Source organism: Belonocnema kinseyi, chromosome 9 (genome assembly GCF_010883055.1).
Source record: "Belonocnema kinseyi isolate 2016_QV_RU_SX_M_011 chromosome 9, B_treatae_v1, whole genome shotgun sequence".
Classification (NCBI taxonomy): domain Eukaryota; kingdom Metazoa; phylum Arthropoda; class Insecta; order Hymenoptera; family Cynipidae; genus Belonocnema; species Belonocnema kinseyi.
This window is the reverse complement of record NC_046665.1, coordinates 52521135-52544053: the sequence shown is the minus strand read 5'-3', so window position 1 is coordinate 52544053 and position 22919 is coordinate 52521135. Positions and strand designations below refer to the sequence as shown.

General features: G+C 29.4%; 1 protein-coding gene across 1 annotated transcript; it reads left to right on the top strand.

The window, feature by feature from the left end:
• On the top strand, positions 1-18369 carry LOC117179295 (26S proteasome non-ATPase regulatory subunit 14). Its single transcript, XM_033370948.1, has 6 exons — positions 1-140; positions 308-413; positions 490-639; positions 6197-6460; positions 14663-14929; positions 18163-18369. The coding sequence occupies exons 2-6, from the start codon at positions 321-323 to the stop codon at positions 18322-18324; spliced, it is 936 nt and encodes a 311-aa protein (XP_033226839.1). The 5' UTR covers positions 1-140; positions 308-320; the 3' UTR covers positions 18325-18369.
• The last annotated feature ends 4550 nt before the right edge of the window (positions 18370-22919 follow it).

Sequence of the window (22919 nt, the reverse complement as noted above, 5' to 3'; positions counted from 1 at the left end):
ACAGTGAACACACTCTCGTGAGTTAGCAGATTTGAGTTGTCACCCTTTCCGAAAGGGATGCTCTTATACTCCCCATTCTCAATAAATAAATCAGTTTTTGTATAATAAAAACTTTGAAAAAAGTTCTACTAATTAAGCAAGTAAGTTTTCCGTGAAATGTGTTTAGAAAGTAGAAATAAAGAGCCAATTTCCACGAATCTCTCGAGTAACATAACCTCTAAATTGAAACCGCACTGTCATTACTTTTATTGCTACTCGAAGAGAATGAAGAGTATTGTGATTAATAAAAGATTTTTGATTAAAACAGATTTAAGCCTAAAATGGACCGACTATTAAGGTTAGGAGGTGGAATGCCAGGTCTGAATCAAGGACCTCCACCCACTGATGCTCCGGTTGTTGATACTGCCGAACAGGTAAGACATTACCTTTTTTAGCTCTTTTTCAGCGAATTTTCTTCTGATATTAAAAAAAGTCAATTTTGATTTTAAGGTCTACATATCGTCGTTAGCATTGTTGAAAATGTTGAAACATGGACGAGCGGGAGTACCTATGGAGGTTATGGGTCTGATGCTTGGAGAATTCGTTGACGATTATACTGTCAGGGTTATTGACGTATTCGCGATGCCACAGACAGGAACAGTAAGTTCAAAATTACTTTATATTTTGAAGATCATTATCAAACTATTATTGAAATACTCAGAATTCCCTGTTTCTAGTTTTTTTTTAATTCAAGCTGAATTGAAAGAACCAAATAAGAAAATCCAATCATTCTTGGTTCGAATTCAATTCTTTTTAATTGAAAGTTCTACTATTTTTGGTTTAGAATTCATCTTTTTTTATTTAAAAATTATAATTTTGGCTTAAAATTGAACTATTTTGTTCAACAGTCATATTTTTGTTGGAAAATTCAAGTGTTTTGTTAAACATTTGCCTTTTTGGATAGAAATCTCGTCCTTTTCTTAGTACAATCATCTTTTTTGTTTAAAAGTGAATTATCTTTGATTGAAAAGTCTACTATTATAGGTTCGGTTCAGAATTTATTTATTTTGATTACAAATTCTACTATTTGGTTGGGAACTTAATTGACAGTTTGCTTTTATTGACCAAGAAATATAAATTTTTAACCAAGAACTTTCCTACGAATAAACATGAATTTTAAAACCAAAAAGACGAATTTTCAACTAATAAGGAAATTAATATTCTACCAAAGGGATGAATTTTCAAAAAACAGTTAAGTGAATTTTCTAATAAAGTAGTTCTACTTTCAATCAATAAGTTAATGTTGATATTTCAATCAATACAAATTTGAAAAAAAAAATTTAATAGCAGCAATTTCAGACAAAATTTAAAAATAAATTTAAAAATAAAAAAATCATAAATTTTCAAACCAGATAATTCAATTTTCAAATAAAAAAGATAAATAGTCAACCAAAAATGAAGAAGTTAAATTTTCTGTTTAAAAACTAATTTTCCCCCCCCCCCCCCCCCAAAAAAAACGAATTACTTTATATTTTCAAGATCACTGTAAAACTTATTAGGTTTTCGGAATTCCTTTTTTTTTATTTTGCTTAAATTCAAACTGAATTAAAAAAACTCAATAAGAAAATCCAAACATCTTTAGTTTAAACTTAATTCCTAATTAAAAAGTCTAATATTTTTGCTATAGAATTCACAGTTTTTGGTTAAAAATTCTATTTTTGGCTGAAAATTTAACTGTTTGGTTAAAAAGAGTCATCTTTTTTTATCGAGAATTCAATTGCTGTTGAACTTTCGCCTTTTTGGGTAGAAAATTCATCCTTTTGGTACAAAATTTAAACTTTTTTGGTTAAAAGTGAATTATCTTTCATTGAAAGTCTACTATTGTATGTTCACCCTATAATTTATATCTTTTGATTACAAACTCTACTATTTGGTGGAAAATTGAATTGTTTTGTTGAAAATTCAACTTTTTTCATAGGAAATTCGTACTTTAGGATTTAAAGTTCATCGCTTGGCAAAAAAATTAATCTTTTTTGTTTGAAAATTCATCTTGTTTGGCTAAAAGTTATTTTTTTTATATTTGAACGTTGTGCTATTATTTTTATAGTTGCATCATTCATCACTTTGGGTTAAAATTTCTCCTATTTGCTTGAAAATTGAACTATTTTGTTGAAGTCATCTTTTTTTTTTTGTCGCGAAAATTTAAGTTTTTTTATTAAACATTCGTCTTTTTATATATAACTATTCAATTTTTGCTTAAATATTGATAGTTTTATATTTATTTTTGGATTGACAATTCAAATATTTAATTGAAAATTCGACTTTTTGGCTTGAAAATTCATGAATTAGGTTGAAACATCAATTATTCAGAGTGGCCGCTGGACCGGGAAACGGGGAATTTTTTGAGACCGGGAAATGACAGTGAATTTTTTTTGAGTTTCAGTTTAAAATATTCAATTCTTAACCCATTAAAGTTGAAATTATTAATTAAAAAGAAGATTAATTATTGAATATTTAGCAATATTTGAATTTTTATTTAAGACAAGTAAATTGAAACCAAATATTTAAAAGTAAAGAATCTTTAACTGAATCGTTTGACATAGAAAACCTGGAATCGTTAAAATTTCGAAGAGCCTTTAAACTTTGAACGTTACAATTTTAATTGTCGTATTTGAAAAATGCTTAATTTGTAAGTGAATTTTTAAATTTTTGTTGTATAACTTACAAATCAACATTTGTAGAAAAAATTTGAGTAATTTTAAGAGATATTTAGGAGTTTTAAAAAGATAAAAAATTATCATGTAAATTTTAGAAAGTTTTAAAATCTTCTAGAATCTTTTTTGAAAATTTTGTTTAAATCTTTGAAAAACTTTTTAAATATTTATTCTCTTAAAATAATGTTTCAAAATAAAAAGTTATTTTTTATTTTGCTAGGAAGAGTGAGAAATTTTTTTTATTATTTTGAAGTCTTTCACAATTCTTGAAAAGAATCTAATTTTTTTATTTAAAATCTGCGAAAATCGACATTTTGTTTTATATTAGGCTATCATTTCAAGTTTTACATTAAGTTTGAATGTTTTCAAAACTTCTACGTATCTCTTAAAATTACTCAAATTTCGCCTACAAATAATAAATGCTCACTTGTTAATTATACACCAAATTTGTGAAGAAATTTTCTAAAATTTTCAGGATTTTCTGAAAATTGTAGACAAAATTGAATTCATTTTGACAGATATTTAGAAGTTCTGAAAAAATTTCCAAAATAATGAAAAATTTAAAACAAATTTAAAACAACTTCTAGATTTCTCAAGATTTTAAAATAAAATTTTGAAGCTTTCCAAGGACGTTTAAAATGTTTAAAAAGAAAATAATTGAATTTCTAATTTGAGAAGTGTTCAGTATTTTTTTTTCAATTTTTCAATATTTGATGTTTCTAGCTTAAAATTCCTTAAAATTATATAATTTTCACTATTTTAAGGTTCATTGATTAATTTTTTAATTTAGAGCATTGCAAATGATAACGTGGATTTTTATTACCTCAAGTAGAAAATTTTGTAGCTTTAGTGTTCCATTTTTTAAATTTCATTGACCGTGAAAAATGTTTGCGAACCGGGAAATGACCGGGAATTTATTTTGTCGATTAAAACGGCTATCCTAATTATTGCATTTTAAGTTTTGAATGCATATATTGAAAATTCGTCTTTTTCATTAGAAAATTCATCTCTTTTGGTAGAAATTAAATCTTTCTTGGTTAAGGATTTAACTATTTTGTTCAAAATTCGTATATTTTGTTCAATTCAACTATTTTTTATTCAAATTTAATAATTTTTTTTAGTTTAATTATCAACTTTTACATTTTTTTTAGAAGAAATATTTTCTTATTGAAAACTTGACTACTTGGTTGAAATTCCTTTGTTAAAAATTCATTTTTTTACGAGCCATCATTTTAGTTGAAAATTCCTTTTTTTTTTTCTTTTTTTTTATGGTAGGAAAATCATATGTTTTTGTTGAAAATTCGATGGCCTTCTGAAACATTCGTCTTTTTGCTTCGAAATTCAACTATTTTGTTAAAAATTCCTCTGTATTCGAAAGTTTATCTCTTTTTATTAAAAATTAAACTATTCGGTTCTAAATGCAACTATCTGGTTAAAAATTATTATTTAAAAAAATATAACTATTTGGTTGAAGTTTCATCTTTTTTTTTTTTTTTTTTGAAAATTCATCTGTTTTGTTAAAAAGTCATATTTTGTTGTTGTTGCAAATTAAATTATTCTGTTGAAAATGCAACTATTTTGTTGCATATTCGACATTGCATCGTGTAGTTTAGTAGGAGAGTAATCTTATTTGGTTGAAAGTTAATTCTTTTTAAATAAAAAATTTGCTATTATATTTTCGGTTCTAAATGTATTTTTTTTTGGTTACAAATTCTACTATTTGGTCGAAAATTTAACTATTTTGTTAAAAAGTCACATTTTTGTTGTTAAAAATTCAAGCACTTGTTTCAAACTACTTCGTTGGAAATTGATTGTATTGATTGAAGATTCATCTTTTATGTTAAAAATCAATTTTCTTATCTGCAAATTGAAGTTTTCCTTTTTTTGCTGAAAATTTATCGTTTTTAGTTGAAAATTCAACTATTTTATTACAAAGACACATTTTTTGCTCAAAAATTCAAGTAGTTGGTTGAAACTTCTTTAATGTTCTTGAAAAATATTTCGTTCATTTGAACGTTCGGAACTTCAGGTACATACTTCTTTGTTGAAAATTGATTGTATTCATTGAAGATTCATTTATTTTATTGAAAATTAGTTTTCTTGCTTGAAAATTGAAGTTTTCTATTTTTTTCCTGAAAATGTATCGTTGAAAATTCAACTATTACATTCTTGGTTGAGAATTCGTTTTTTTTGTCGTTGAAAATTCAACTAAGGCTGAAATTTGAACTAATTTGTTAAAAATTCATTTTATTAGTAAAATATCTATCTTTTTAGTAAAAAATGCAACTGTTATCTTGAACATTCATCTTTTTGTGCAAAAAATTCGTCTATGGATTGAAAATTCATTTTTGTATGAAAGAAAATCCTTTTTTTTTTGGTTAAAAATACATATTTCTCGGTTGAAGACGAATATTTTTGTTGAAAATTTAACTGTATTCTGATAAGTTCATTTTTTTGCTTTAAAAATAAAAAATTTCTTTAAAAATTCAACTATTTCGTCGAAAGTTTATCTTTTTTTATGGAAAGTTCAACTATTCGGTTGTAAATGCAACTACTATTTGGTTGACATTTTTTATTTTTAATTTAACTATTTGTCTTATAAATTCAATTATTTAGTTAAAGTTATTTAAAAAACAAATAATACGAGAGAAAAAACGAAGGAAGATAATTTGGAGGTTGCTTTCTTTTTCTTTCCACTTTTTGTATTTTGTTTTTCTTTAGGTAGTTTTGGTGTCAAAAATCAGATATCTGAAGAAAAAAAGTTTTTGTATGATTCTAAGAATAAAAATATTATAACTGATTTTATTCCAAATAAAAAACATTATTTTTTATAAATAATGTTAAATGTAAAAAAAAATCAATAATTTTAACCATGTTTTTTGCAGTTGAATTTCTTCTGACCATCGCTTCTTAACCATTTTTCAAAAATGATTGCATTTTAATAAATAACAGATTATTTTCGTCGGGAAAAATTCTCTACAAGTCTACTGTTTTCAATTTTGAAAGTAAATTTTTTTACGGCATCTATGGCTTCTTCTTTGGCTTTAAATCGTTAGAATAATTTTTCTAAAGAAATTTTTATAAAACAAATAATTTTATTTTAAGATTATTTAGTTATTCTTAAAATTGGAAACAGTAGAGTTCTAGAAAATGTTTTCCCAGAAAAAATAAGCCGTCATTTATTAAAATGCAATCATTTTGAAAATTCGGTAAGAGGCGGCGGTCAGAAAAATTTCAGCTGCAACAAAAATCGTTAAAATTAATGTTGTTTATTTAGAATGACATCAATCATAATTTTTTGATTATTAGATTCAAAGAAAACCTATTTTTTCAGATATCTGAATTTTGGCACGAGAATTACCTTAATATGAATGGAGACATTTAACAGTACCTTGTCTAAAATTGATCTTAAGATTAGTTTTTTTGTTGTATTTTTTTAATTAAAGAATTTCCTAGTTAAATTTCGATGATTTCATCAAAAAAAAAAATGAAATCTTTTTTAGGGTGTGAGTGTAGAGGCAGTAGACCCCGTTTTCCAAGCGAAGATGTTGGACATGTTGAAACAAACAGGTCGACCCGAGATGGTGGTCGGATGGTACCACTCTCACCCGGGTTTCGGCTGCTGGCTTTCAGGCGTCGACATCAACACGCAACAATCGTTCGAAGCTCTCAGTGAAAGAGCCGTTGCTGTTGTAATCGACCCCATCCAGTCCGTCAAAGGAAAAGTCGTCATTGACGCTTTTAGATTAATTAATCCCAACATGATGGTAAGTAAATAATGAGAGTGAATTTATTTTTCCACCGGGAATTATACAAATTTTTAGGGGGAAAACTCTGTCACTCTTGGATAACAACCGTTTTTAAAAATAATTAATTGAATTGTTATCTTTTTCAAGTATGATGTTATTCAGTTTAGAATGCGTAATTGAAAAATCTTTCACTTTCAAAATATTCAATTTTAGATTTTTAATTTAAAGAATTTTAAATTTCAGTATTAAAGACTTAAACAATTAAAAATTAGAAGCGTTTAATGTCGAAGATTTTTGATTAAAAAAATTTTTAGTTGACCAAATGTGAATATAAATTAATTAATGATTTTTCAAATGTAATTGTACTTAGGATTTAAAAAGAGAATAATAATTGATTTTACAAAACTATTCGAAAACAGTTCACAATTTCAGAATTTCTAGATTCTAATGTTGAAAATTAAACTGTTTCAATTTAAAAAGTCTTATTAGTTAAGCAAATGTAAAACCTCTATTGAAACTTTATAAACTATTGTCAATTTTAAAATAACTTTAAAATAGTATGTTCAGAATCATAGACGTTTATTCAACTTCAAATTTTATTTCAGCCTAAAATATTCAATTTTTAAGATATTTAATTTGAAATTTTGTAATTAGGAATAAGAAAAATTACTTAATAATTAGAAATATTTTACTGTTTATTTAAAATCCGTAATTATATATTAAATATTCAATAGCTAAACTTTAAACGTTACAATTTCATTGTTCAATTAAAAAAATTAAATTTATAATTTAAATTGTTGAATTTTGATCTATAAATTACAATTGAAGACCTCTTACTTCCAGAAAAAAATCGTGTAAATTGAAGGGATATTTAGAAGTTTTGAAAAAATTCAAAATTAATTAAAAAGTTGAAATGATTTTAAATAATTGAAACGAAGTGTCGACGTATAACCGATAAAATTCGGCTCTTAGGATTTTAAGAATTCTGAAAGACTTAACTAGAATAAAAAACATTTCCTAGGAAAATTAAAAATGATTTTTAATTACGAAAAAATAATTTTAAGAGAATATTTTTAAAAATTTAGAAAGATTTACAAAATTAGTAAAAATGAATGTGGAAGATTTTAAGGAAATTTTTTTAATTTGGCATGATAATTACAAAAAATGGGAAAAATTAGAATAATTTTAAAAAAGATGTTGAGAAGTTCTGAAAAAATTGAAAATTTGAAAAAATGTAAAAAGCAGGTAAATTTTTCAAGATTTTGAAATAAAAGTTTGAAGCATTTTAAGGATTTTTAAATTATTTAAAATAAAAATAATTTTGTTTTTAATTTAAGAAAGTTCAATTTATAAACAAAAAATGTAACCGTTCAATTTTCAATGTTTCTAGCTTAAAATTGCTTCAAATTATATAATTTTGAAAACTTGTAAATGCATTGATTGATTCTTCAATTTAGAGTATTGAAAATGATAACGTTGATTTATAATTTTGGAACTGAATCTGAATCTTTGAACTCTATAATTTATAAAAATTAACATTTTTTATTTGGCTGATTAACTGCATTTAATTAAAAATTGTTTAGTTGAAAAGTTTTAGTAGCTTCCATTTTACACGTGTAAATTATTAATAATTTGAATACAATATTTTTGAGTTAAAAAAACTTTTAAGCTTCAGTTTTAAAGTTTTTATCACTTCAATTGGAAATTTTTTTGGCTTTGGAGTTAGATTTTTTTTCAGTTGACCGAGAAAAACGTTTGCGAACCGGGGAAAAACCGGTAAATGGCTAGGATTTTTGTCTTTGATTGAAACGCCCTGTCTATTTTAAGTACCAGGAATAACCTGGAATTGTCAGAGAATTTTTTTAAAGCCAGGCAATTTTTTCAAGAGCATGCAAATTATTTTCTTTAAGCGACAATTTAACTATTCCAGATTAAATTATAATTTAATCTTTTTCAGTTGAACATTCGAATTTTGTTTCTGAAAATTAATGTGTTTTATTAAAAATGTGTATTTCTTGCTAGAAAATTGATTTTCTATTTGCTGGAACATTTACCTTTTTTAGTTGAAATTTTAACTTTTTTGTTTAAAAGTTTATTTTTTTATTTGTGTTGTTGAAAACTCAATTACTTGGTTTAAATTCATGTATTTTATTGGAAATTCATCTTAAAAATTCAAGAATTTCGTGAAAATGTAAATTTTTAATTGAAAATTCGATTAGTTTGGTAGAAAATTAAATCTTTTTGGGTTAAACACTTTGTTAAATATTTATTTTTTGGTTAGAGATGGATTTGGTTGAAAATTCATGTATTTTGTTGAACTTTTTTGGTTGAATTCAACTATTTTTTATTTAAAACTGAACCCTTTTTGGTTGAAACATCAACCAGGACATTTTTCATGTAGAATATTAATCTTTTTTTAATGAAAATTAAGTACGTGGTTGAAATTTAAACACTTTTGTAAAAACTAATTTTTTTGAAGTTTCATAATTGTGAATTAAAAATTCATCTCTTTAATTGAAAATTTAACTATTTTGTTCGGTGGCTTCCGTTTCCAGCACCAATAGGAGAGTGGCGTTGTTTGTGTGGTGCTGTTGTTTTTTGGCTATTGAGAAAGGAGAAGTGAAGCGAGAGTGGTGAATTTTTGGTGAGTGAGTGAGGAAGGTAGCTTTTTGAGATTAGGTTCAACTTTGCGTGCTGAAAATTTAGGCGTGGAGGAAGTGACGTGTTGAAAATGAGAATATCGGGTCGAGTGGGGTGTTACGGGAAATAGAAGGAGTGGGGATAAGGCGGGTATCGACTAGACCAATGAATTTGGAAAAGCTCAACAGAGCGGCACAGCGCTCTCATAGCGTAGGTACGATACGAATGCTTGACAGCTGGCGAAAACGGGCGAGTTCAACAAGCAGCGAGGGAATGATTAGTGGAGGGGAAAAATCGGCAGAGGAAAAATGGGAAGAGGGCGAGGATTTGGACAAAGATTTAAGCAATGTTTACAGGCTTTAGAGATGAGACATGTGGGATGCTGGAAGTTATGAAGAGGCAAGGGGGGGGGGGCTAAAGGAGGAGGTACAAAAAATACGAAAGAAATGGCATGAGTGGAAAAAATTTTGGAAAGGCGAAAAAGAGAAAGTCTGGCAAAAAATGGAAAGCTTAGAGAATTAGCAAAAAGAATTTGTTGAAACTAGGAAAAAAAAGTTGAGGTTAATAGAAGAGAGAGTGAGTAAGATAGAAGTGAGCGTTGAGAGAAAAAGGATTGAGTTAACAGTATGCCAGGATACATAAGAAGTTAGAGTTTGCGTGCGAGTAGAAAATGAGAGACTGCGTAGTATATTGTCACAGATCGAAAAACAAATAGAAGGGAAGCAACGAGCAAAGAGAAAAAAGACCGTAATTGTCAAAGGGCTGAAAGTGAATAGTAAAACGGTATGAGGGAGAGTTTAAGAAGTTGATAAAAGATATAGGAGCAATAATTAGAGTATAAGGGGTAAAGAGGGTAGAAAGAATGAGGGAAGAGAGGGAAGGTATGCTTCTAGTGACATTAGGGTTTGAGGAAGAGAGGTTTGAAGTTATGGGGAAAAATAAGTTGTTAAAGGGAAGATCAGAGAGAATTGAAGAAGATCTGACATGGCAGGAAAGGAGAAGAAAATGGTTGATTGAGCAGAGGGCTTCGGCGGAAAGAAGGAAAGGTAACCAGGTAATAATAGGGAGGGATAGAATTTTGGTAAATGGAGTGATGAGGATCTGGGACGAAGAAAGAGAAGAGTTGAGAACTTGGCAAACAACGCAAGGAAAAGAGAAGAATAAAGAACAGGTAAATACAAAGGAAGGAAATGAGTCGGGGTTTAAAAAATAAAAAAAGGGCTAAATAGGAGGACAGGAGGAGAAAATGGTCTTGTAAAGGTGGCGTTTTGTAATGTCTCAGGCTTAAAAAACAAGGACAAGGGGTTTTGGGGGGAAGTGACAAAATGAGATTTAATAATGATGCGTGAAACATGGGCGGATGAGAATGATGAAGAATGTTACCGAAAGGTTATGTTTGGACGATGCAAGAAGCAAAAAAAGAACACATTAAAGGAAAAGGGATGAGCGGAATGGTCTCAGATGTGAGAAAAGATTTGGCAGTAAAAGATGGAAAAGAGGGGGAAAGGAACGATAAAGATGGTACAATGGTCAGAAGGATTATAGTTGGAAAAGTCAGAATAGCGGTGGTTTGTGTATATAGAAGAAGAGGGGAAGAGGAAGGTTGGAGAGTAATTAAGAAGTGGACGGAGGAAAAGAAAGAAGAGTTATTTTTGATAGGAGGTGATTTAAATGCAAGGCCTGGCGAACAGGGGGGGGGGGATTTGGGATAGAGAAAAATAAGCACATGTAAGGATTTCCAGACATAGGGAGATAGACAGGGAGGGGAGAAGGTTACTAGACATAATAGAAGAAACAGGATGGTCTATTTGTAATGGTAATATGAAAGGAGATAAAGGAGGAGAGATCACATCTATAGGGAAAGGAGAGACAGTGATAGACTACATCCTGGCGGAAGATAGAATGAGGAATTTGATAAGTTTCGTGGAAGTGGGTAATGAGATTGGGTCCGAGCATTTCCCGGTAATAGCTTCACTGAAAGGTGGTGGCAAGAAGCAAGGCAGTTGGATAAAGGAAAGAGGGGGAGAAAGGAACAAGAAAATGGGAGCCTGGGAGGTAGATAAACTGAAATAGTTTAAAGAAAAAATGGAAAAGGAGAAGATTAGGTTGATACGAGAGGAGGGGTAGACTCTTTAACGGAAAGATAAAAAGGGTCGATTGAAAAGGTAAGGTATGAGATAGATACAAAAACAGAAAGAGAAGGCGAAAAGAGAGGCTGGTGGGATGAGGACTGTAAGGAGAGTAAAGAGAGAATGAAAAATTGTGCAAGAAAATGGAGAAAGGGGAGTACAATAGGAGAAAACGGGAATATGAGAGGTTGCTAGAAAGGAAAAAGCAAAGGGATAAGAAAAAGTACAAGGAAGAAATAGAAAAAGGGATCAAAGAGGGTAGGGTTTGGGATGTGATAAATAAGGAAATAGGAGAAAAGAAGGGCGTGAACGAAGAAATAAAGTTGGGTGAGTGGACAGACTATTTCAAGGGGCTGTTAGGGGGAGAACAAAATAGGATAATAGGGGAAAATATAAAGTTAGTACTAGGAGAAAGGGAGGTAGGGAATAGAATAACGAGAGAAGAAGTGAATGCGGCAATAAATAGATTAAAAAGGAACAAGGCTACAGGAGAAGATGGTATGGAGAACGAAGCGTTGAAGTATGGAGGAGAAGGGGTAAGGGAAGGACTTTGGGAGATCTGCAACAAAGTTTGGAATGGAGAAGTGTGGTCACTCTCATGCCAGTTGGCTACAAAACAAACTAATCGCGTTATTCGTGGACTTTAAAGCAGCTTTTGATTCGCTAAACAGAAAAGTGTTATGGCAGGCAATAAAAGAGAGGGGATTAGAAGAAAGGCTGGTTGAAAGGATAAAGGAAATTTTTACTGAAACCAGAATTAGGGTGAAGATAGGAAAGGAAAAAGGAGAGGTATTCTGGATAGATAGAGGTCTAAGGCAAGGGTGCCCTTTGAGCCCGCTACTGTTTAATATGCTATTGGCAGATCTAGAGGAGAAGCTAAAGAGGAAAGGAAAAGGTGGGACGATATTGGGTAACAGCAAAATATACTCTCTAGCTTATGCGGATGACGTGGTTTTGTTAGCAGACAACGAGAAGGGGATGAATCTAATGATGAGAATTTTTGAGGATTATATGGGAGCAAAGGATCTGACGGTGGAATTCTATTACTTAGGTTTTTGGTTGGAGGCAGGAGGGGGAAACGAGTTGCAGGTGAGGAAAAGAATTGAATGTGCGAGTAAAGTAATAGGCCAAGTATGGGGCATAGGAAAGAGAAGGTTTAAGGACGATTGGAGAATGAGGGTATGGTTGTTTGATGCGTTGGTTTGGGCGGTGTTGTGTTATGGAGTGGAGATTTGGGGATGGAAGGAACATAGGAAAGTAGAGAGGAAGAGGAAATATGGTTACTAGACAAATTAAGAGAGCATGGAGGTTTGAAGAGAAGCTAAAAAGGGGAGAGGGAAGTACTATTACACAAGCATGTTTCGACGAAATTAGGAACAACGAAGCGAGAGGTAATTTGGGAAATTCAAAATGGGAGGAAGAAAGGAGAAAAATGAGAAGGGTATGTAATATTCGAGAAGGGGTTATGGAGTGGCAGGATATAGAGTTCAAGCTATTAGTTAAACAAGGAGAAGAGAGATGGACAAAGATTATAGATTCGAGGTACAATAGATGGTATAGGATGGTCAAAGGGTTGACGGAACCAGAATATCTGCAAAAAATAAAAAAGGAAGAAAAATAGAGTAGGGTTGTACGGTTCAGAACGGGAGGAGGAGTGAGTGCTTGTAGATACTGGATGGATGAAGAGAAGAATCTATGTAGAGTATGTGGATACGAAGTGGAGTCATGGGCACATGTTTTAGAGAGATGCACAGGAGAGGAAGATGGGCAGTTGAGTGTTGATGAGTGTGTAAGGTGGATTTTGGATGGTAATGGACAGGGAGTGATGTGGATGAAGAAATTGGAAGAAATAAGGGGAAGTAAGGGAATAGGGTAGAGCAAAACGGTGGAGCCTGAAAAAGTAACTTAAAAACCAAAGTTAAATTTAAAATCGTGGAAAATGTTTGTTTTTATGGTAAAAGGAAACGGAAGCCCTGGAAGATCGCTTATTACTAGAATTATTAGTTTTATTTATTGTTGTTATTATTTAATTTTATTTTTAAGTAAGGCGAAAAATTAGTAGATAAGTAGCGGATAACTTAGATTAAGGATGGAATGTAAATTTTATGTACAGGGAGCGGAGGGCCTCAAACACGTAAATGGGAGAGTTTAAATATACATACAACTATTTTGTTCGGTTTTAAATTAAAAATTAAATTTTCTTCCCTAAAATTTAACTTTCTAGGGTGAAACTTGAATTATTGATTTGGAAAATCTATTTTTTGGTTAAAATGTATCTTTTTTATTTAAAAATTCATGTATTTTGTAGAAAAATCGTCTGTTTTGTTGAAAAAATTAATCTGCTTGGATACAAATTCATCTTCTTGCTTAAAAATTCAACTGCCCCAGTTGCAGATTCATAATTGTAGTTGATCTTTTATATTTTCGATTAAAAATTCGACAATTACAGTGGAAGATTCATCACTTTGTTTTAATTGTATTTTTTTTAAAGTTAGTCCTTTTTTTAAGTTAGTTTTTTGATGGAAAGTAATTCTCTTAACAGAAAATTTAACTTATTTTAAATAAATATTCAACAGTTTTATTTGAACATTTTTCTGTTTGGTGGAACATTATTTTTTTTATTTAATTATTTAAGTTTTTATTGGAAATTTACTTTTTTTATTAAAAATTAATTTTGTTGTTGAAAATTCAACTTTTTCAGTTGAAGATTCTTTGTTTCAGCTGAAAACTCCTCTTTTTTATCTCAAATTGAGCTATTCCGGTTGGAATTTCATCATTTATTTTAAAATTCATCAGTTAGGTTGGAAATTGAACTATTTTCTTGAAAATCCGCTTTTTTGTTCAAAATTAATTTCTTCATCTAAAAGTTTAACAATTCCATTTTTTGTTAGAAATTGATATTTTTTAGTGGGCAATTTAAATATTTGTTTAAAAATTCATTCATTTTGGAAGTTTTTGCTCTGTTGTGTTAAAGGGATGAACCCAATCGATCAAGTTAACTCTTCATATAACAGGAAATACTTCATGTTTTTTCAGACTAGATGGAAAATAAGTTTTTAAATTAAATTCTTTTCGAAAAAAGATCTACTCCGTCGTGCTCCCCTGGGAATCGAAACACAGAACTTCCGATTGCTGGTTGGGTGATGTTTCATTAAGCTATTTTATCTCTAATAGCTTAACGGAAAAAGACCTAACCGGCAATCGGAAGTTCTGTGGTTTGATTCCCAGGGGAGCACGGTGGAGTAGATCTTTTTTCAGAAAGAATTCAATTGATGAATATGATACTTTAAGTTAACCGAAAAAAAGGAAAAAGTAGACCGGGATATTATCGAGAATTTGAAATCGTCCACGGAATAGCCACCCTGAATACGCCTTTTTTTACCTAAAATTGAACTACTGAACCGCTGTGATCCCTGAAATCATATAAATTTATTTTCTTTCTTTCTTCGAGGTCCTGGGGCAAGAACCCCGACAGACGACCTCGAATTTGGGTCATCTCCAAAAGCCGTCCGTTCAGGCTCTGATTCACGGTTTGAATCGTCACTACTACAGCATCAGTATTAACTACCGCAAAAACGAACTCGAGCAGAAGATGCTGCTGAATCTCCACAAAAAGACCTGGATGGACGGTCTCACTCTCGCCGAGTACTCTGAACACAGCAAGCTCAACGAGACCACTGTTCAAGATATGTTGGAGCTGGCGAAAAACTACAACAAGGTACGACTTTTTAAATATTTCATTGTATTTCACAAAATTTCAAACTTTTCACAAATATATCCAAGATTTCAAGCATTACAAAGATATCAAAATATTTCAATAATTTAACAAAGATTTGATAAAATTTTTTACAAAGATTTCAATTATTAAAAATATTTTAGAAAATTTCAAGGATTTCGGGAAAATATAAAATATTTTTCCAGAACTTCAAAATATTTCAAAGATATCGAAAGATTTCACAGAATTTTCAAAGATTTCAATAATTTGACAAAGAATTGATAAAAATTTCACATGTAGTTCAATAAAGTCAAAATATTTTACAAAATTTCAAAAATTTCGCAAAAATATAAAATATATTTTCAGGATTTCAAAACATTTAAAAATATTTCAAAGATTTCGCGGAGATATAGAATATATTTCGAGGATTTTAAAGATATCAAAAGATTTCACAAAAATTTCAAGTATGCCAAGGATTTCAAAGATATCAATTGATATCAATAATTTAAGAAAGCTATGATAAAAAAAGGTCACAAAGGTTTCAAATGATTTTTAAATATTTCCGAAAATTTTAAAGATTTCGCGAAGATATATAATATATTTCCAGGATTCCAAAGCTTTCAAAATGTTTCAATGATTTCACACAGATTTCAATGATTTCAAAATATTCCTGAAATCTAAAAATATATTCACAAAGATATCATATATTTCCAGGGTTTCAATAATATCCTAGGAGTTCAAAGATTTAGAAAATATTTCAGAAAATTTCAAGGATTTTACCAAAATATAAAATATATGTCCAGGTCAATTATATCAAAAGAATTCAATTTCAAAAATTTCGTGAAGCTATCAAATATATGTCCAGGATTTCAAAAATATCAAAAGATCTAGCTGACTTAAATTATTTCATAAAGATTTAATAAATATTGCAATGATTTCAAAATGTTTCTGAAAATTTCAAAGATTTCCCAAATATTTCAATGGTTTTAAAATATTTAAAAATTTTAAAAAGAATTTTCAAAGATATAAAATATTTCTATAGTTTCAATTAATATCAAAAGATATCAATGATTTAAAAATATTTCAGAAGATGTCAAAGAATTTGCAAAAATATCAAATATATTTTCAGGATTTCAAAGATATAGCAAACGATTTCGGAAATACTTAAATTATTTCACAAAGATTTCAAAAAATTTCCATGATTTCAAAATATTTCTGAAAATATCCAAAATTTCGAAGATATAAAATATTTCCAGAATTTCAATAATATCCAAAGATTTCAATGATTTTAAAAAGATATTAATGATTTCAAAATATCTCAGAACATTTAAAGGATTTCGCACAGACTGCAATGCAGACATAAAATATTTAGCAAATATCTAATATATTTCGGAAAGATATGAAATATTTCCAGAATTTCAATAATATAAAAATATTTGCAAATATTTCAGAAGATGTTAAATATTTCACAAAGATTACAATGATTTTCCAAAGATTTCAGAGATTTCAAAATATTTTAGATTTAAAAGATATAAAAAGATTTCAGAGATTTCACAAAAATTTCAATTAACTCAAAATATTTCACAAAAATCTAGCCAAAATATTAAAGATAAACATATCAAAAACGATTTTTAAACAAATTTTAATGGTTTTAAAATGTTTCAGAAGATTTCAAAGATATCAAAAGATTTCATAAATATTTTAATGAATTCACCAAGATTTCAATTATTTCAAAATATTTCGGATGATTTCAAAGATTTCGCAGATGTCAATGATTTAAAAAAAAAAAACAATAATTTAAAAACATTTCAAAGATATCCAAAGATTTTACAAATATTTCAAATTTTTAAATGATGCCATACAAATTTGCCATAGATTTCAATAATTTCACCAAGTTTTAAGAAATATTTTTATGATTTAACAAATGTTTAAAAATTCTTTAATGATTTTAAAAGATTACAGAAGACATCGTACAGATTTAAAAACATTTGATAACAAGTTCAGAGAGATTTTTAAAATAATTTCACAAAGATTTCAAAATGATTATAAATATTTTAAAATAAGTTTCAGAGATTTTTAATATTTCCAGGATTTTAATGATATCAAAAGATTTCAATGATTTATCATTATTTTAATGATTTCACAAGGATTTCGATCTCTTCACAAAGATTTCAAAGATTTTGTAAAAATATCAAGGATTTCAAATATAGAAAGATATAAAAAAAAAGATTTCGCAAAGATAGAAAATGTTTCAAAGATACTTAAAGATTTTAATTATTTCACCAATATGTCGATGATTTAAAAAATATTTCGATTTTTTTCACAAAGATTCCCAAATATTTTACAAAAATAGGAAGGATTTAAATTTTAAAAAATATATATAAAAAAAGGTATAAAAAAATTTCACAAACATTTCAAAAATATCAATACTTTAAGAATATTTAAATGATTTCAAAATTATTTAAAAGTATTTCAGGAGATTTCAATGATTTAGCAAAGATATAAAATATTTCAATGATTTCACCAATATATCGATAATTTCACAAATATTTCTATCTTATACACCAAGATTACAATGATTTTGCAAAAATATGATAGATTAAAATTTGTTTTAAAGATTTCAAAGATATAAAAAAAGGTATAAAAAGATTTCAAAAACATTTAAAAATATTTCAGAAATATCAAGTCTTCACGAATATTTTAATAATTTAAAAATATTTCAGAAGTTTTGAAATATTTAGCGAAGATATAAAATATTTTCAGAATTTCAAAGATGTCAAAATATTTCAATGATTTTACCAATATTTCGACGATTTCAAAAATATTTCGATCTTCTTCGTAAAGATTTTGCAAAAATATGAAGGATTTAAATTTTAAAAAAGATTTATAAGGTATAAAAAAATTTCAAAATATTCCAAAAATTTCAAGACTTCGCTAATATTTTAATGATTTCAAAATATTTCAAAGATTTAAATAATTTCACAAATATTTCAGATGATTTTAAATATTCCAAGGATATGAAAATACTTTAATGGTATCAAAAATTTCAAAATACTTCAAGATAATTTCACAAACATATCAAAGATTTCAATGGCTTAAAAATGTTTCAATGATTTCACAAAGATTTTGCAAAGATATTAAGGATTTCAAAAATATATAAAGGTTTCACAAAGATAGCCATTTTTTAAGGATTACAAAGATTTAAATAATTCCATTGAAATTGTTTTTCGTTTCAGGCACTCGAAGACGAGGAAAAGATGACGCCAGAACAATTAGCAATTAAGAATGTAGGCAAGCAGGACCCAAAGCGACATTTGGAAGAGAAAGTGGACAAACTCATGGGCACGAATATTGTCCAGTGTTTAGGAGCTATGCTCGATACCGTCGTCTTCAAGTAAATGTTTAGCAATACATGATTTACAATATACGATTTTTAAAGAATATACGCATTTCTAACATAAATCGCGCCTCTTCCATATCCCTTTACATATTCAAATTTCAGAATTTTAGTTCATTGATCAATTCAGACCCTAGAAACATTTGGTTTCTTCGCTTTAAATCAATTTTAAACCATGCTAGGTCTCGGACTTACAACTATTTGTTTTCAAACAAATAGTTTAATTTTCTACCAGAGAAGACGAATTATCCACAAATTGCGGAGTTTTCAACTAAGCATTTTGAACAATGCATGTGATTTTAATCAAAACTTTATTTAATTAATTTTTCGTTTATAATTTTTTAATTCTAAGCATTTTTAATTTAATAGTGAAGTTTTTAAACTAATAAATATTAATTTTTAACAAATAATCGAGTAGTTAAATTTTCATTGCGGAGTATTAATTTTCAAAAAAAAAACGAATTTTCTGCACAACAGTTTAAGTTTGTACCATATAGTTCAATTTTATAGTCAATTGTGGAATTGTTAAAACAAAAAGATAAATTTTTAACCAAAAATGGAGTATTTAAATTTTTAGTTTAAATAATTACTTTGATCAAAGTAGTTAATGTTTCAAACAAAAAAGATTAGTTTTCAACCGAGAAGATTAATTTTCTACCAAAAAACACGACTTTTCAACAAAATACATGAATTTTCAACTAAAAAAGTCAAATTTCATCCAAAAAGGGTCAGTTACATTTTCAGTAAAAAGAATTGTCAATTAAACTGATGAATCTATAATTTTAATATTTGAATTTTAAACAAACAAATAATTATTTTTAACCAAGATCATTAATTTCTGCCAAAAAGGATCAATTTTCAACAAAATACATGCATTTTCATCTCAAGATTAATTGACAATCAAAAATGTAATAGTTACATTTGCAGTTTAGAAAGTTGATCTTTACTCAGAGATCAATTTTCGCCGAATCAGGGAATATTAAAAAAAATCAATTTCAAAAAAACAATAATAATTTCCAAATAGTGATGAATTGTTGACTAGAATAATTGTTTTTTCAACAAAAAGATGATCTTTCCACCAAGAAGCTTAATTTCGCCCAAAAAAGACGAATTTTCAGAAAAAAGATAATTCTTGAGACAAAAATTAAATAGTTAAATTTTTAGTTACAAAAATAATTAATTTTACACACAAGAAAACATCAATTTTTCAACAAAGTAATCAAATTATCAACTGGAGTAATTACATTTTCTGTAAAAAAATTGATTATCAGAGAATCTGTTATCAAAAAAATGGTTAAATTTCCATCCGGATGGTTGAATGTTTAACCAAAAATATTAATTATCCATCGTTCCTTGTTCTTCAGATATTAACTATATGTAGTAAGTTCCTCCGACACCAGATGACGCCTTTTTTTCAGAGTATCTCGCAACTAAAAATGAAACCTATATCCCTTTTGTCGTGCAGGTTCGGTGAGTCATTACGTCTTTTGGCGCCGATGACGGCACATCGTGGTAACGTGTAGAATTGTTCATAGTGGGTGATAAAGTTAAAAAGTTTAAAATGAGTGAAACAAATTCGCACAAGTAAAAAAAGCCTAATCAAGAGTTTCAAGAACTTCAAGAACAAATGGAAATATGTATTACACACAAAGATAAAGAAAATGCAAAGCGAACAACAGAAAGCGACAGATGCTGACGATTCAGGACATGCAGGTAATTATAATTACTACTGTAAACAGGTGACAATATAGCGTTATTTTTTATTTATTTATTTTTCTACGGCAGACCGAGCTTCATTGCAGTGAAGACATGTTCTAGCAAACTATGACTAAAATTGATGCGCAAAAAGCGGTTTTATGGTATATCACATTACTTGTTTTTGTTCTGCAGCCGGCCGAGCTCACGTTAAAGCGGAGACATGTGCCGAGCAAATAAATTCGAATACCATGTGTAATTTGGTACACTATATCTGCATCGTTGTTTTGAATTTATGAATAAACAAAAAACCCAGCCGAGCTATCGTTTAAGCGTAGACATGAGCTGAGAATTTGATCTTCAAAATAAATGGAGAAAGTTGTCTCGTTTCCATTAGATTCTTCAGACGAATCAACTAATAATAAGGGGAATATGGAAACCGAGACGGGGCCGATACAAAATAAACAAACTAATTCATCGAGTGACGAGGCTTCACAATATGATGAGTCAACCGCTTTTCTGGGAAACCATCCCGATAAAGATAAAATTGAAGAAGATTTCATAGAGGAGGTTGCTGATAGAATAAAAGTTTGGCTCAAAGAAGGCTTCTCTAGGGACGAAAAATCTCAAATTATAAAATTAGTCCAAGAAAGTACAAAGATTGTTACATGGACGCACCAAAGCTAAACGCCGAAATCCAAACCAATTTAAGAGATGATGCTATCAAAAGGGATAGATATTTTTTCAATTATCAAAAAATGATTGGTTCCAGCTTGTCTTCAACAGCAACAGCATTGAGTATGATTTTAAATGACAAAATAGAACCTATCGACAGAGATGCACTCCTTCAACACTTGTCTGATGCGGTCAAGATAAATGCAGATCTTTTTCATTCTTGGATAATAGCTAGAAAAGTATACATTACTCCTGACTTTGATAAAAAAGTCAAAGCCGTTTTGGATAAAGTTGAACCTACAGAATTTTTATTTGGGAATGATGTAAAAGAGTTGGTCAATAGTCTCAAAGTAGTGGAAAGAATAGGAAAGGATTTAAAGCCTCCATCAAACAGAGGAAAGCCCAATACTTCATTAAATTGGAGAGGCTCGTCTAACTAGAGAGGTTCATCGGGAAAGCGAGAGGTGTGACAGATGAACCGCGGAGGAAGATATTACACCTCAAGAAACCCCAATCTGAGAGGTTTTCGAGGTTTTCCGAAGCCGAGGGCATATATCCAATCACAACCCATGCAGCAGAAGAAACAATAACTGAGGTAAATTCAGCAGGAAGACTAAAATTATTTCTAACAAAGTGGGGTGGGATAACTAACGATAGTGTGATTTTAAATTCAATTCAGAGGTACAAAATACCTTTGAAAGAGAAGGTTTTTCAGTTAAAAATTCCTACTTTATGTAATTTCTCGAAAAGCGAACTGACTCATTTAGAAAAGTCTGTTAATACCTTTCAGTTAAAAAGAAAGAGTACATAAAAAATACTGTAAACAAGTTTTTAAATCAAAAGTTTTGCGAGTTTGGTGAACTGTTAAGCTTAATAGGAACTTTGGTTGCAGCTTTTCCTGCAGTTAAATCGGGTTGGCTTTATTATAAAGAACTAGAAAGGATAAAATGGTTGCAAGGATCAATCAAATTATATAATCCAAACAAGATAATAAAATTCACTGATTTGGCCTTAAAGGATCTGTTTTGGTGGGACTAGGCAATTTTAACGGCTTTTAATAACATTCTTAAATTCAAATTTGACAAAGAGATTTTCTCGGATGCCTCGAACATTGGATGGGGAATTGTTTGCGATGATCAGAGTACCCATGGGGCTTGGAATGCCCAAGAAAGATCGCGTCATATAAATTTTTTAGAATTACTAGCAGCTTTTTTTGCCCTCAAGTGTTTCGCTAAAGATGATCGGAATTGCCAGATCCTATTAAGGATTGATAACATTCTAGCAATTTCATACATTAATAAGATGGGGGGAATTAAGTTCACACATTTAAATAGCATTGCCAGATCCATATGGGAATGGTGCATAGAACGCAACATTTGGATTTTTGCAGAATATGTAGCTTCAAAAGAAAATCTAGAAGATGAGGGATCTAGAATTTCAAAGGTTGACACGGAATAGGAAATTGCCGATTACGTTTTTAAACGCAGTGTAAGAGAATTTGGCAATCCCGACATTGATCTTTTTGCAACTAGGGTAAATAGGAAATGTAAAGTATTTTGCTCATGGGAAACAGACCCAGAAGCATATGCTGTTAATGCTTTCACCGTAAATTGGTCAAATTTTTTGCGTTATGCATTTCCCCCTTTCCCTTGATAACAAAAATTCTAAAGAAAATCCAAGTAGATAAGGCTTTAGGTATCATAGTTGTGCCATACTGGGCCAGTCAACCACAGTATCCTAGTTTTCAAGAGATGTTGAGAGAAAATCCGTTAATTTTCAAACCTTCTAAATCGTTATTAATATCTCCTTGCAGAACCCGAGAGCATCCACTGTGCGATCAGCTCACTTTAATTGCAGGAATCTTATCGGGGAAACCTACAGAAGAAGAGGATTAGATGAACCTTCTTTTGAGATCATATTAAATTCTTTATCAGAGAATACATATAAGCAATATACTCCGGCTTGAAAAAGTGGTGTTCCTTCTGTACTTCTAATAATCAAGATATTTTTAATGGGAACGTAAACTTTGTGTTGAAATTTTTGACGAATCAGGTTAATGGCGGGGCACAGTATGGTACATTAAATACTAGGCAGTCTGATACGGCCCTGAAAAATGAAACACGAAAACGTTTTTTTGGCCAAAGTCGGTTTTATTTTTCAACATACTCTCCTTTTAGGTCGATACAGCGAGTCCAACGATTTTCTAACTTTTTGATACCGTCCGAA

Bases quoted from the DNA above. Each gene is read 5' to 3' on its own strand.
- LOC117179295 (XM_033370948.1), top strand. From the start codon at position 321: ATGGACCGACTATTAAGGTTAGGAGGTGGAATGCCAGGTCTGAATCAA. The intron at 414-489 runs GTAAGACATTAC...TTTGATTTTAAG, and splicing joins TTGTTGATACTGCCGAACAG to GTCTACATATCGTCGTTAGC. The intron at 14,930-18,162 runs GTACGACTTTTT...TTTTCGTTTCAG, and splicing joins TGGCGAAAAACTACAACAAG to GCACTCGAAGACGAGGAAAA.